This window comes from Melanotaenia boesemani, chromosome 3 (assembly GCF_017639745.1).
Source record: "Melanotaenia boesemani isolate fMelBoe1 chromosome 3, fMelBoe1.pri, whole genome shotgun sequence".
NCBI lineage: Eukaryota > Metazoa > Chordata > Actinopteri > Atheriniformes > Melanotaeniidae > Melanotaenia > Melanotaenia boesemani.
The window spans coordinates 37621260-37636246 of record NC_055684.1 but is presented as its reverse complement, the minus strand read 5'-3'; the positions used below and the strand labels follow the sequence as shown (position 1 = coordinate 37636246).

The following is a 14987-nucleotide window of genomic DNA, read 5'->3' as shown; positions in this document are numbered from 1 at the left end:
AGCAGCACCTGGATTTGGCCAATTAAGACTGCAGGAGGTTGATTTCTCTCTCTCTCTTTATGTCTCTGTTTCAGAGCTACCTATTGAGTTTTTCTTTAAATAAATAGAGAATATTTATTATTCAAATTTCCATTTAATAAACTTTGTTTTTTTCTTTTATAAAATCACAACCTTAACCAAATTTACACAAGTAGGTCAGAGCAAAAGGCCTAAATTAGCGGTGGAAGAGGAGAGCAACGAGGACATCATGTGGACAAACTTTGAACTGCAGGCACGTGCAATCTGTAAATCAGGGATTACACAATTCCAGTCCTGCTGGATTTAGATATTTTCCTGCTGCGACACACCTGACTCAAATTAATGGGTTATTAACAAGCTTTTGCAGAGCTTGACAAAAAAACAGGTCTGTGGTGGTGTAACATTAGTTCAGCAAAAAAACACCAAGTTCCTGCTGTGATTTCAACAGTTACTCTAGACTGTTTCTGATTCCAGGTCCTTAGGACCTGCTGCCCTGCACCTTTCAGACTATTCCTACTGCAACACATCTGTTCAGATTAATGAACTTCCTCAAGCTTGTTGACAAGCTATTCATTTCATTCCTATGTGTTAAAGAAAGATTACCTCTAAAACATGCAGGGCAGTGCGTCCTGAAGACCTGGATTGAGAAACGCTGCTCTAACTTGAAACTGTGTGTCTTAAATATAAAAACAAGATTTTGTGGAGTAGCCCCTCTAATGTATGTGGGGTTGATCAGTTCAAGTTTCTTCCACAACCACATGTACCTGCAGCAAACTCAGATTTATCAAATTCATGTCAGTTCTACAAGCTCAAATCATTCCAATTCATTGTACGCTCACTCAAGTTAACTCTATGGGTGCCAGAGTTTTTAAAAGAAAATGTTATGTAATGTTACTGTAGATGAGAAAAACTACTAAACTTGTTATAGTGAAGATTCACATGTCTGCCTTCTAGTGGTAGAAAGTGGTGACAGCTTTAAGCTCTTACTGGAGATAATTACTGGTGGTTTTCACAATTTTGTGACTTTGGTGCTTAAGCTGGGTACACATATGAGGATTTTCTAAATCTGAGGAAATGTTTTATCTGTTAGAGACTCCAATCATGAAGATAGAACATCAGGCAGTGAAGCTTTGATCGTACTGTGTGTGGCGAGCTCCGATAATCTCAGCACACATAACGATTCTGTGCCAGAGCTGATGTAGAATCTAGTCCTCCGAGCCAGAAATCTCACAAGATCAAATGGGATCTAACAAAAACAAAGAAGAAGAAACGCAGCAACCAGCATTGAAGAGGACATACAAGTCGAGGGAATGATGGTGGTCTTGGAACTATTGTTAGCAGAAAAATCCCGAACTAAAAGAAAGAAAAGACTTTGAGAAAACGCCTGGAGACAGTGTGAACACAGACTTTATATCCTTCCTTGCTCCGCAGGCCGCTCGCTCTCTGGACTGGCTGCATTCTGTTCCTCGTCACAATCACGGAGTCACAACTCGGGAGTCGTCGGCTTCCCCGCATGCGTGAAGATTTTTGATTGTAAATATCAAACAAGTTTAATACTTGTGATTGTCAACCACGACATGTTTTGGAGCCGGTTGTTGGGACAAATTCACTCTTAGCATACCAACTGCAGGATAATCTTATAGAATAATATTATTTGACTTAATTGGGCGTTTGCCATCCTTGTGTTGGAAAAACAGCCCAATAATTTTTTTTATGTGTGCCCTTGTTTTAGAGGGTTAGCAGAAACATGATCTTTTTGAGGCAGTTTGCAGTTTTATTTTTTGTTTGTTTTGAGTAAAGGCAACTAATTCGGTTTTACAGTGTAGACCTTCCTTCCAGTTTGCGTGTGATAAACCATGCTCAGAGTGTTACAGATTTTGGGGCTATTATTACAGAACTTTAAGTCTGAGATGCTTCAGGGTCCGACCAGACAGAGGTAGGGTCTTAACTGATCCATTCATTTTCTTGCGCTTGGTCCATTACAGGTCGCTGGTAAGCTGAAGCCTATCCCAGCATTTTAACAGGTGAGAGGCAGGGTACACCCTGGACAGGTAACCGGTCCATCGCAGAGCCAACACAAATAGGAAGAGACAACCATTCACACACACACTCACTCCTAGGGAGAATTTTAGAGTGACCAATTAACCTCACTGTATGTCTTTGGGCGGAGGGAGGAAGCCAGAGAACCCCGAGAGAACCCACAAATACATGGGCAGAACATGCAAACCCCACACAGAAAGGCCACCACCCCCCAGGTTCAACCCCCGCTGAGGCTCAAACCAGCAACCTTCTTGCTGTGAGGCTGCGATGCTAACCACCACACCACAAATTAAATTCCACCATGAATCTCATCTGAGATTCCAAATGACCTGATATTAGGGACATCTAAGCCTCCCTTTGAGCTGGGTAGCATTGTAGTTTTAATTCTTTTACAAGTGAAATGATTAAACTTTAATGTTATGTGGCTCATTCTCTAACAGCGATTCATGATAACCTGATTAAATGCTTTGCTTAAGACTCAAATGAGTAAGTAGTGACAATGTGTGTCAAATGAAGGTAATGGAGTGAAAATGATTTCCTCTCGTGAAATGCAGAGGAGTTGTAAATTAACTTGTTTACTTCTTGCCTAAGGAAACGTATTAAGTTCAAGTTCATTTTTGGGATGAACAGCAGCTGCTGCAGGAATACGTTTGTCCAGGCCGATCTGTGGAACAACTGTTAATATTCCTGCAGAATTCTACAAATCAGAGCAGCCTGCAGTTAAATCTTTACTCTGATAACTCCCTTATCTGAAGATTAGAGTAATTAGATTTGTTTATTTATATAAAAATGAACAATTTTTTATTATGTAAGTAAAGTACGCTTCACTGGAAACTGACCTCAGACTACAAAGCCTCGCAGTGCAGGAAACACAGCCTCACACCAGGAAATGAGGAGAAAAAGCAGATTTATTTTACTGTCTGTGCGAACTACTGGATACCTAAAGAAACACTTTAAAGCAGCCTTTACAAAACAGTAGCATAATTATGTAATAATTATATTTTGTAATAATTAGCAAAATGACTAAAAGATCATTTGCATATTTTTAGACTTTATATTTCTTATGCTGTCTAGAAGTACACATGTAAACTCACAGATTTCTATGTTTTATTTCAACCACAGTAATCATTTTTTTCTGAGCTGCAATGTTGCTACACTTTTTATTACATTTCAGTTACATTTACGCACGAATATCACTGCAGTAGTCTGAAATGATACATGAAATAATTTAATTTCATGACTGGCATAAAACAGGACAAACTTACATGTAAATCAGATGAGCAGTTTATTTCCCTCTGCTGCTTCACATTTACTGCTCAGTGTCCGAGCACAGATGAGTCATCCAATAGATATTAGTCTAATCTAAAGCAGATAATGCATCTAACCTAAAATAGCTGTGCCTTGTTTGGGAAATGTATCAAGTATTAGTGAACAAAGGTTTATAGAAAGGGTCTGTTCTGCTCACAGAGGTCAATATCCTGCCTGTGTCTTTGTTCTGCTATCACAGATCATATGCTACTGCGGGTGACGCAGGCTTATTTGGCTCAGACCCATTCATTTGTGCTTTATGGGCCGCTGATGCTTGTAATTATACTAAGAATGGCTGATATCTGTGCAGAAATGAATAAGACTTGAGGAAGATATGTGATTATCATATTGAATTTAATTGAACAACTTTTTCTTTGAAATCAAGATCACACATGCAAACACAAGAGATGCATTTTCAAACCACAGTTTCTAACCCAGCACTGAATTATCCTTCAGACAAAAGACCAGCTTCATCGTACATTGTTTGCAGTGTCCTGTGTATGTTACGGTTCTACATCAGCTTGTTTAATTAGAAGAGTCAGTCCATTGAGTGTTCTATATGTAGAATGAGGTTGTCTGATCAAATGTTTAATATAAATACAAACGTAAAGCAGATCTAAGATCTAAAGGATGGATAATGATGCAATGACTGGTTTCTCCTGAACTGATGTTTCTTACAGGTTTTGATGCCACAGTGTGTTAACTTTGCCTTGAGGTGAGATTTTTCTCTATCCATCCCAGGTGCTTTTATTTCCTCCTGCCTATCCGTGCCATTAGCTCTGCATTGGCTGCTGCCTTGGTCCTCATGTCCTGGTTCTTGGCGAGGTCTATGAGGACGCTGAGGATGCTGGTGGGGACATCAAGGGACAAAGCAAAGCGAGACCCCTGCTGGGCTCTCTTTGGTACCTGGGAAACTGGGCGTGGGGCACGTGCTTGTCTGAGGACCAGGTGACGCTCCGACCGGAGCAACGAGTTCAACACACCGCTACGGTTTAAAATGTCGACAGCCAGCACATCCCTCTGTGTGTCTTCATCAAGTTGGGCAGGGTATGGTTGGCTCCTTTGGCTCTGAACACACCAAGGCAGAAGCAGAGCCAGGCAGAAGCACACACGCACACCTTTCATGGTCAGGACTGTCTGCAAGGAGAAAATCAGCCCTTGGTTCAGTATTACACAACCGTGATAGTGCAAGACATCAGTCTGTGACAACACTGTTTTCCAAAAGGCATCCAAAAATTTTCACTCGAGTAATCCAGCTTTTAGATTCACATTTTCTAAACATTGAACAAATGCTAGATTATAAATAAAACCGTTTTTAATTTTATAGAGAAAGAATTGAATATGTACTGTGTCTTAAACTGTGTTTTCAAGACACTTAAATTCAATGTCACAGAGCCTTTTAAGCATCAGTTGCATTATCTAACTTTACATTGTGTCATGCATGCTAATATTCCCAGATAAAGCGTGAGAGGATTAATACTCACTCAGTGTCACCACTGTAAAAAGTTAGAAAGGCACTTCTTCCTCTGGTAGTGATCACCGGTCTGAATGGGCTGTAGTGTGTCACTGTATCTTCTCTATCTTCCTCAGATGTTAGGGGACCAACTCGCACCACACAGTCGGACGTTCAACTGAACTTGGCAGTCGGCTGCTCATCCACTATTTCGTCCTCAGCCACTTCGATCTTTGCCGAGACACTGCCCCTTCCCTTCTGTTTAACTCTTACATCCCTACACCTCAAAGCCCTCCCCTCCTTTTATTTCACTTCCTCTGCACTCATTGCTGTCTTTTTTTCCCCCCTAAAAATAGCATGATGCTGATCACAAAAGCTTCCCTTTAATGAATTGGACAGTTTGGATTCAACGCAACCCACCCACCGCCTCTCCCAGTTAGATTTAGCATCAACAAGCCGCAAGAAGAAAAGTCTTATGTTGAGTTTTTAAAAGAATTATTAATTTCCTAATATGAGCAGATATATGGTATGTTAAAACCAAACATTTAGGATGTTCAAGACCCTTTCCTAATGTAATTGTACGTGCTCATACATTTTCAAGAACATTTAAGTAATGCTGCAGTCTTGAAAATTGGAGGAAAGTCCTGAAGATCTTTGATGAGACATGGGCTGTTTCTATAAGTACCAGGACTTCTGCTGCTGGCTGATCTCACCTCAACAACCAGAATGATTTCACCAGTAAAAAGAAACAGCCTCTTTGTACAGTAACCAGTATGGCAACAAAAAAATGATCATTTTTTATTTTCCAAGATCACTAGAATGAGAAACTGTCAGGAAAAGCACTCATTTGCTTAGTTGTCATGAATGTCGTACGTGTACTTTACACTTTAATCTGACAGAGAGATTAACTCTGTTCTTAATAAAGATGCAGACATCATTGAAGCAAGAGAAGAAAATGCTATAATACAATAAGTTTCTTTATATTTATATCATGTTAAATTTATTTTAAAGTTATAACTGAAGATCTAAACTTAAGTTTGAATAAATTTTGGCATGAGAACTTTTCTCTTCATGTACTTTTAAAGTACGGCATAGAAACATCCGAAATTCCTGCCAATCCTTTCTTAACACATACTGTGCACACACACGTCTTTTTATAAATAAAAAATAGAGGAGGGAAGTATTGAGAAACAGGACAGAGGAGCAGAGACAGCACTGTGGTGAACAACAGCGAAGAAGAGGCTGCAGGCCCAAGAGGAAGACTAAAAAAACAAGACCAACCCCGCTGCCTGAATCACCTCCAGTACAGCCCATCAAACCACTTATCCTGATCTAACTAATGATAAGAATATTACAAGTACGGCACAAAAACAATGGTCGGGGGCCTCGAGGGTCCTGAGCTTGCATCTCAGTTATCACAGATAAATAAAACAAAGAGGCACACAAATATCACATTGTAGGAAACAGACGTGCTCGGTTATACCTGCCACGTTACCGTCATAGACACAACATGACGTAGAGGAACACATGCAGTCTCCATGATTTAAGATAAGATTTCACATATTACAAGTGACCTTTGACATAGGCTCGAGTAATAAAGAAGTCACTGACTGAGAAAACACCATCATTTCATCTGGAGATGGATTTATCTTTCTGTTCTGTGAACTCAAGCTTGCAATTTGTTTTGGTTCAAAAGAAAGATATGAATCTTTCCTTCAGACTACAGCAGAAAATCCTGAGAGATGCAGATGTGCAGAAACAAATTTTTTCATGGATTTCAGTCACAAAATAACTTAAACATCAGGGTGGAAGCAGAGGAAAATTAAATTTCTCATGTGCATCTGCAGAAGACATCCAATCCAAGAGTTTTTATGTGATTATGTCTACGTTATTTTTTACTACAGTGTAACTGTTTAGTTATTTACTGAATTGCCTTAATTCAAAACTTTACTGATGCTGTTTTTAATATGTCTAATATTTGTTGTTTAATTTGAAGGAAAACAATTTAAATAAAACTGCAGTTGATTGTTAGAATAATTTTGCTAAAAAAAAAAGTATAACTTAATGACTTTTTATGCTCTCAAAGAAAATATAGTGAAGGAAAAAAGTCAGTCATCATAAAGAGCCCCTTTGCATGGCTTTTCCTGTGGGCTGGAATGGCTATCTGTACTATTATATGTTGCAGAGAACTTGAAGAAGCCTCTGACTGAAAACACTGTTGTTTAAGTCTGTTCATCCACTGCTCCTCCTGTGCCGTCTCCCGCTCCCTCACGACCTTCAGCTCACACCTCCCTACTCCGGCCTGTCCCTCACTACACACCAGGTGATGAATGAACAGGGCTAAGAAAGCAGCTGGTCCAGACAGCATCAGCTCCAGGCTCCTGAAGTCCTGCGCTGACCAGCTGTGTGGTATTCTTGGGCACATGTTCAACCTGAGCCTGAAGCTGAGGAGAGCGCCACAGCTTTGGAAGACATCCTGCATCTTCCCAGTGCCAAAGACACCGCACCCCAAGCACCACACTTCAGGACTTTGTGGATTGGTGCCTGCAGAACAACCTCCAGATAAATGCCAGTAGGATCAATGAGCTGGTGCTGGATTTCTGCCAGCGTAGCCACTCTCCACCTGCATCGGTGAGCATCCAGGGAACAAACTGTTAAGTCTGGGTGTTAAAAAGGTAATCTGGACTGGTCGGACAACACCAGTGTTCTGGTCAAGACGGGCAACAACTGACTGTTCCTGCTCAGGACACTGAGGTCTTTTGGAGTGCAGGGACCGCTCCTCAGGACCTTTTTATGACTCTGCAGCATCATCCATCTTTAATGGAATAGTCTGCTGGACCAGCAACATCACAGACAGGGACAGGAGGAGAATGAACAGTCTGGTGAGGAGGGCTAGCGATTCCCCCTGGACTCAGTGGAGGTGGTGGGAAACTGAGGATGATGGCTAGCTGTCATCCCTGTTAAACATGTCCTACCCTCTACAGGACACTTTGGCAGCACTGGACAGCTCCTCCAGGGACCGGCTGCTCCATCCACGGTGTGTGAGGGAGAGGTACCGTAGGTCCTTCCTGCCTGCTGCTGTCAGACTGCACAATAAAGAAAATGCCTGCTAGTCTGCAGACAAACAAATAACTGGACTCTTGTACAGTACACTCCACCTCAACTCACTATTCCCTTCACTGTTTCGCTGCCTCAATGTGCAGACACGTGTCCACGCACACGCAGGTGAACACGCTCCCATCTGCGGACAGAGTGTGTGTCGGAAAATATGTGGAGTAAATAAGTAAAAACCAGGCTTCACACACTTACCGTCCATCCCACCAGTAAAACCGGTGAACTGCAGCCTACGTTTACAGCTATTCACCAACGTTTCTGCCCTATCATACCTACAGTTTAGCACAATGATTCCCAACCCTGGTCCTCAAGGCCCACTATCCTGCAGGTTTTAGATGTTTCCCTGCTGCAACACACTTGATTCAACTGAAAGACAAGCTTTGCAGAAGTTTGCTATCAAGCCATTAATTTGAGTCAGGTGTGTTGCAGCAGGGAAAAACCTAAAATCTGCAGTACAGTGGGCCTTGAGGACCACAGTTGTGGATTCCTGGGCTTATTATCTTCCGCTTGAGTTCACATCGGTTGTCATGACAGTAGTGTATGTTCTGCCACACGCTGAAACCAACAAGGCCGTGGAAGAACTGTTTGAAGTTATGGACAGGGCAGAGACTTCATGGCCGGAGGCTGCGTTAATTGTAGCCGGGGATTTTACCAGCACCAACCTGAAGAAAGCTCGGCCGAAATACCAACACATCAGCTGTTCTACACGTGACAAGAACACACTCGATCATGTTTACAACCCTTACACAAACACGTATGAGGCCCTCAGTCTCCTTTTGGGAAATCTGATCACGCCTCAGTTCTGTTGCTGCCTTCCTATAGACAGAACTTGAAGTGACACAGACCATTCAGCCATGGTCCATCCAATCGAGTTGCAGCAGTCAAGCCCGTGCCACCAGCTCAGGGACAGCTTCATACCGCAGGACATAAGACTTCTAAATGCTGTCAGCAGCAACGCCACCTTTAAATAACAGCACTTTTCTTATTGCTTTTTATATATTTTACTGTATAACTTATTTGTAGTATTCTTGCTTTTTGTGTTTGACTATTTTTATTATGGTTCATATTCTTTTTAGCTTTGTTAGGAGAGCCTGGAATTTAAGAATTTCACTGCCAATGATTGCTCATGTAATTGTTGTGCAATGACAATAAATTCATTCATTCATTCATTCATTCATTCATAGTGTACATAACTGTACTTAACTGTAGCTGGATCTCTCAACCACACATTTTCCAAAGCCCGCTCAACTTCTGTGTTTGAGACCAAAGCCATTTTCCTTTCACGCTATTGGTAGATTAACTTAACTAGATGGTACTTGACAGTTATTAAATTTTCCATTTGCTGCAAAAACTTCCCCTGCAGAGATCTGCTATGGTGCTGGAATACCTGTAAATAAAGTCCTGTAAATAGAATAAAACAGAAATGTTTAATTTGTTTTAGTTTTTATTTTTGTCAGAATGACAGCTTCTGTTATGTACAATAATGGACAGAAACAAATGTTATAGAAATTATAAATATACTCTTGCTCCAGCTGTTCATCAATATTGGTTGAAATATGACATGTAGATAATTATTCTGTGTTCAAGCCTGCCCTCACTGCCCTTCCCTCCACCAGACAGTATCAGATGAGTACCTGTACAGTACAATCAACACGCAATCAGAGTAATTTTAAGAAGCAGACTGGCTGCTCCCCTCATGGCAAACTTGGGGTAATGAGTGGGTTAAAGAGGGAGTCAGGCTGAAGAGTGACTGGATGGCTGCCTTTGTTGTTACACTTTCATGTGCACAATCCTCAGCTGTTCACTCTTGCAGTGGTCACAGAAGGAAGCGAAGTGAGGTCAAGGAGGAAGATGAGGAGCAAATGTGGGCCACACTGAACAACACCACAACTTATCTTAAAACCTGAGCCAGTACATGGCACTGCGCATTCTGTTGTAGTCAGGTAACTGCTCCACGGGGCCTGGAGACAAGCAGGAAGGACAGATTAGAAAGATTTCTACAGCATGGGCCTTGATCGTGCTGCAAAGGGACAAAAACCACACAGAACTCACCGACAGCTGCCACCGCAGGACACTTATCATAGATATATTTGGAGCAGATGTCACGCACCATCCTGGGGGTCACAGCCTGAGAGGAGAGAAGAGTAAGCAGTAATCGATTAAAGCACTGTATCATACTACAGAAACAGAGAGAACCACACTACTTCAACCAGGATGAACTTACATCGATCCGAGCGTTCCACTCTGCAAGAGGAATACGCCGCCCGTAGTTCAGGATGTGTCTGCCGATGTCGTCACAAATAGGTGTTGTTCCTATAAAATTAACAGGTTGCTGATTTCCAGTTTGTGACTGTGATGCATGCATGTTTGAGATGCATGACAGACACATTACATACCATTAAGTTGTCCAACCAGGCTGGCCTTTAGAGCGTTTCGGCCTCTGGCTACATCACTCTCTGTGACTGTAGTACACAGGTTCATCCTGCAGGAAAAAAAAAAAAAAAATTAACTAACAGAAGTACACCGTCTTACTGTCTTTAGTTCCTCTGCTACTGACCAGGCATTCTGGGACCAGTGCATCATGTCATCAATGTGGTGCCTATCGCTGACAAAGTAGATGCCCAGCAGGCCAGTGTCGCTGTAGGAGGAATGGAACGCCTGGAAGCTGTGACAAAGGTTGTCCTCCACTGCCAGCCGAGCCAGGCGGCTGCTCAGGTGCTGCATGATGAGACAGAACAAATTTTTTTAAAATACTGTTCAGCTTCTTCACTTTAACTCAGAACCTGGTCGTATGTCTACAAATATTTCTGGTGTTTGAAAACGTACTTTTAAGTATCATACAAGGCTGACAATGTCGATAATTCTACAACAAAGACGAGACTGAATAATCCAAGTTGTCAAACGACAGCATGGACAGTGAAAGACCTCGTGTACTTTGTTACATCAAGTCAGCAAGAACACAAAATTATGATGTGTAATAATATCACTATAATCCCCAAATAATAACATAAAAGTATAGTTGTACATGCAATAAAGCATTGAAAATATTTAGAGACAATACCCCCACCTCATGGATACATGAGGAAAGCAATCACATATGCTAGTTTTTTGGGGGGTTTTTTGTTCCTCCCGACAGGTCCAGAGACAGCGGGAAGAACCCTGAATCGGGTTTTTAGAGAGGACAACGTTCTACCCCTTAATGATGACCACTCAAGACATAAACATTCATAAGTGGGCAAAGCTGAAAGGGGAACCATTATAACGATTTAATACAGATTATTACTACTAATACTGGGCTATTATAACTTTGTAAGCCACATACACAAGTAGAAAAACATTTGATTTTCGAACCTTTCCACCACCATAGGTAAGGTCATAGCTGCCAATGATAGCGTTGCCCACCATCAGGGGCACAATGTCTGGACTAGCTGCACTAGCGCCCTCCACGGCGATGGCAATGTGCGCCAGAGGCAAAGCATCATCACGCATACGGATCTGCAGGAAGGCAGAAAAAGAGAAATTCCTCAAACTATTAACCACATTTGTGCAATGTCCCTTTTATTTTCATTCAGAAGCCAGAGTTACACAGAGTACCAATTTACAGACGATCATTGCATTTTAATACACACACACACACACACATATATATATATATATAAAATTTATTTATTTATTTTTTAAGTAAACCATGGCTTCAAACTTTCCTGAGAATATTAGTGAAGAGAAATTAACAGCATTTAGACAAAATGTCAACATTTATAAAACATTTATACATTTACAAAATAGGAAAGCAAATAAAAGAGAAAAACTCAATATATCTCACCTCACTACCAGTGAATCGGCAGGGTGACAATACAGGGACGGCATCACCCTCGTACTCAAAGGACACTCCACTAAAATGAGAATTGGCCAAACCAACCAGCTCGTCGTGATTCACACCTGTAGATGCAACACGTCAAACCATAATGTGAAAACTAGAAGTCAACAAGCACCTAAAGATGCTCCTCACAAAACATATTGGGAGAAAAGGACCTACCTCCAGCAGCAGCCAGCACCATGCGAGGGGCCTTGTAATGGCTGTGGATGTATTCAACCAAGTCCTGCCGGCTCAAATTCCTGGAAATATTGAATACAAAGATCAGTATGTATGTGGACTTATGTGAACAGTGTGCCCTTTGTAATTAATATTTTAGTAATTCTATGGTACATAATCATGTTGTAGTGCTTCGTATTGTGCTAGTGGTCAAGCCAAAAATGATTAAAACACTAGACAGTTTGACAGTAGTGTGTTTATAGTGACAGCAATTCTAAGATCATTTTCTAATTTCAATGTGTGTGTGAGTGACCTTGCAGGCCCTCCCACCTAGCACTGCTGGAGGGGCCCAGCACACTTTGTCCCAGAGGAGTGCCCTGGAAGGCTGTGGCATGCAGCAGGTCTAGGCAAACTTCCTGCAGGTTTCCCTCAACTTCTTCCAGCTCACGCAGCACCACACCCCTCTGCTGCTCAATCTCTGCCTCGTTCAGTGAGCAGTTCTGCACAACCTCTGACAGCAGCTCCACAGCTGGAAAACAGGAGATATGTCTACAGCTTATGTTGTGCATGACTGATTTATTTTTCTAAAAGCCTTAATCTTACAAACAGATTGCAACCAATAAGAATATTTTTAAAAATCAGGTAATTGTTGAATAACTGTAAGAACTTGAAAGAACATGGATGTACAATATTACTTTACATTAGGTCCTCTTACCTTTAGGCAGATCCTTGGCAAGGGTCTTCATGTAGTATGCAGTGTGCTCCCTAGAAGTGTAAGCACTCAGGTGGGCACCCATAGACTCTACCTGCTGCTCCAGGGCTGTTTGAGGATACATCTTTGTTCCCTGCAGATGGAAGAAATTATGTGAATTAAAGTAAGTGTGTAATGGTAACGTAAAGACAATAATGTTTAACACATCCTAAATACAGAAAAACATAAATTGACTGACAGTTCTGTTTAAGACAATGGGTGAAAAAGTCTACCTTGAATGCCATGTGCTCCAGGAAAAAGCCTGCTCCATTGTTCTTCTCACTCTCATAGCGACTACCAGCACTGATCCACAATCCAACCTGGGAAAGGCAAAGAGGTGTAAAGAGTATAAGAGATACCATGATTCAAATTAGTGAGGGGAAAAAAAAAACCCACAAATGTGCACTTTGACAACCTCCAGTTAGAACATTAATCATAAGAAAAAACAAGAAAATGCATGCGTCCTCACTGTGCAAGTAGCATGTCCAGTATCCTCGGATGCAACTCTCAAACCATTGTCCAGGGCTGTTAGATGGGTTTCAGGGGCTCCCAGCAGGCTCTGAGCATAGCTTACTGATGCCTGCCCACGTCTCAAAGAAAGTAGAATGGGCTAGAACGGTACAGAATAAAATCACAATGTTATTTTATATAGTTTTGATTCAGTCAAAAACTGTTTTTTTTTTTAATTAATGTCATCACAATCCATTATTACACAGTGTATAAGAACCACAGAGTACCTGTTTAAATTTAGTGACAGGCGACTCAAGTCAATGATCTACTGTCTGCTGAATTTATTACAAATTTTGTAGATCCATCTAATGTAAAACATAAAGATAAGTTTATCCGTACAACACAAAATATAAATGTTAAGATTAGCTAAGTTATATTTATATTGACTTACACATATAACATTTAATTTTAACATCATACAAATACGATGACATGAATATTTTTTTCAGTGATACACGTCATACATAGTAGATGGGTCAGTCAAAACACAACCAGTGTTCACAACAAGCTCCTGAATAAGAGTAGATTTAGATTAACTGGTCACATTACAAACATTATGTAAATTATTATTACGATAATATCTATCTAATCTTTACGTCATTTTCTACAAAAAAATACTCATACAAACATTCCAGTAACTATCAAGAACACAGACGTGACACAAAGAATCTGCCTTTCAAAAGTCCCTCTGCTAAAGCTATTAGCTAGGAAGCTTTGAGGGCAAGGGAGGACAAATGACAAATGTTACACGAACCGCCATCAGACTTGATCGGGCAACTGAAAAGACGGCCATCTTCTATGTGTAAATGGCAAATATCATGTTAACAGGCAGTTATAAACGCTGTAGCTTCATTTGACAATTGACCTTGTATTGGATGCTAGCAAAGTAATGCTAACCGGTTAGCTGACTCTCAGTACCTGTAGGGTAGCTAGCAAGTTCACCAGATCACCTCCCGAGGTCTCTCCGTTGAGATTACATAAAGTGTTGGGACAAAACAACAGCACCATACTCTCTTTAACTACGTAAAACAGTTAAGTCATCACCCCCTTTTAAACATACTTACACTGCGCGCTTTGGCGAGGACTCGACCCACGGTGCTTCCTACTCGGCACACGGACGCCGCCATTTCTCAGCTCGGTTACAGAAGGCAGGCCGCACAGGCTATTCCGCTGTGTCGCCTCTTCTTCGCGAAAGTGTGTTTCCTCAGAGTATTACCGCCACCTACTGTTCATTGTGTGTTACTGACATTTTGGTTTACATGTAAAAGCAGTAACAAAATTAAATGACACTATACCTTTGACTTCAGTTTCTGTCACTTGCACTATTAATTACAGACCCTATAATAATAAATATTTTGGAAACCAAATAATAATAATAATCCAGGAAACACAATTTTTCCATTTTCAGTGGATGATCTTTCATTTGAACACTCACTTCCCAGATAATTGTATTTTTTGTCTTCCAAACAGGTCTCCTTTAATTAACAACAATTTATTACACAAACATGGTGAGCATTTTTTATATTCTACCAGTAATTAAACAAGGCTACTGTGATGTGACATTACCACATCCTCTAATTACCACAAAGTTTGAATGTACTGTAGAAATTCACCAACCAATAAGTTTTGATGATTTGACTTGTCAGCTTTGACATAAAATGTAACGTCATGTTTTTGTCATGTTTGTGTAATTTATTTAGTGATATAAAATGCAGCATACAAAGATAAAGTAGGAGAATGTTACCCACACACATTGATGA

General features: G+C 40.9%; 1 protein-coding gene across 1 annotated transcript; it reads right to left on the bottom strand.

Moving 5' to 3' along the window:
* Window positions 1-9364: 9364 nt before the first annotated feature.
* Window positions 9365-14431, bottom strand: LOC121637163 (cytochrome b-c1 complex subunit 1, mitochondrial). Its single transcript, XM_041981136.1, has 13 exons — window positions 14292-14431; window positions 13187-13327; window positions 12951-13037; window positions 12682-12811; window positions 12297-12495; window positions 11970-12049; window positions 11757-11872; window positions 11285-11428; window positions 10491-10651; window positions 10330-10415; window positions 10158-10246; window positions 9986-10061; window positions 9365-9894 (listed from the first exon to the last, which is right to left on the bottom strand). The coding sequence occupies exons 1-13, from the start codon at window positions 14352-14354 to the stop codon at window positions 9830-9832; spliced, it is 1437 nt and encodes a 478-aa protein (XP_041837070.1). The 5' UTR covers window positions 14355-14431; the 3' UTR covers window positions 9365-9829.
* Window positions 14432-14987: the final 556 nt, after the last annotated feature.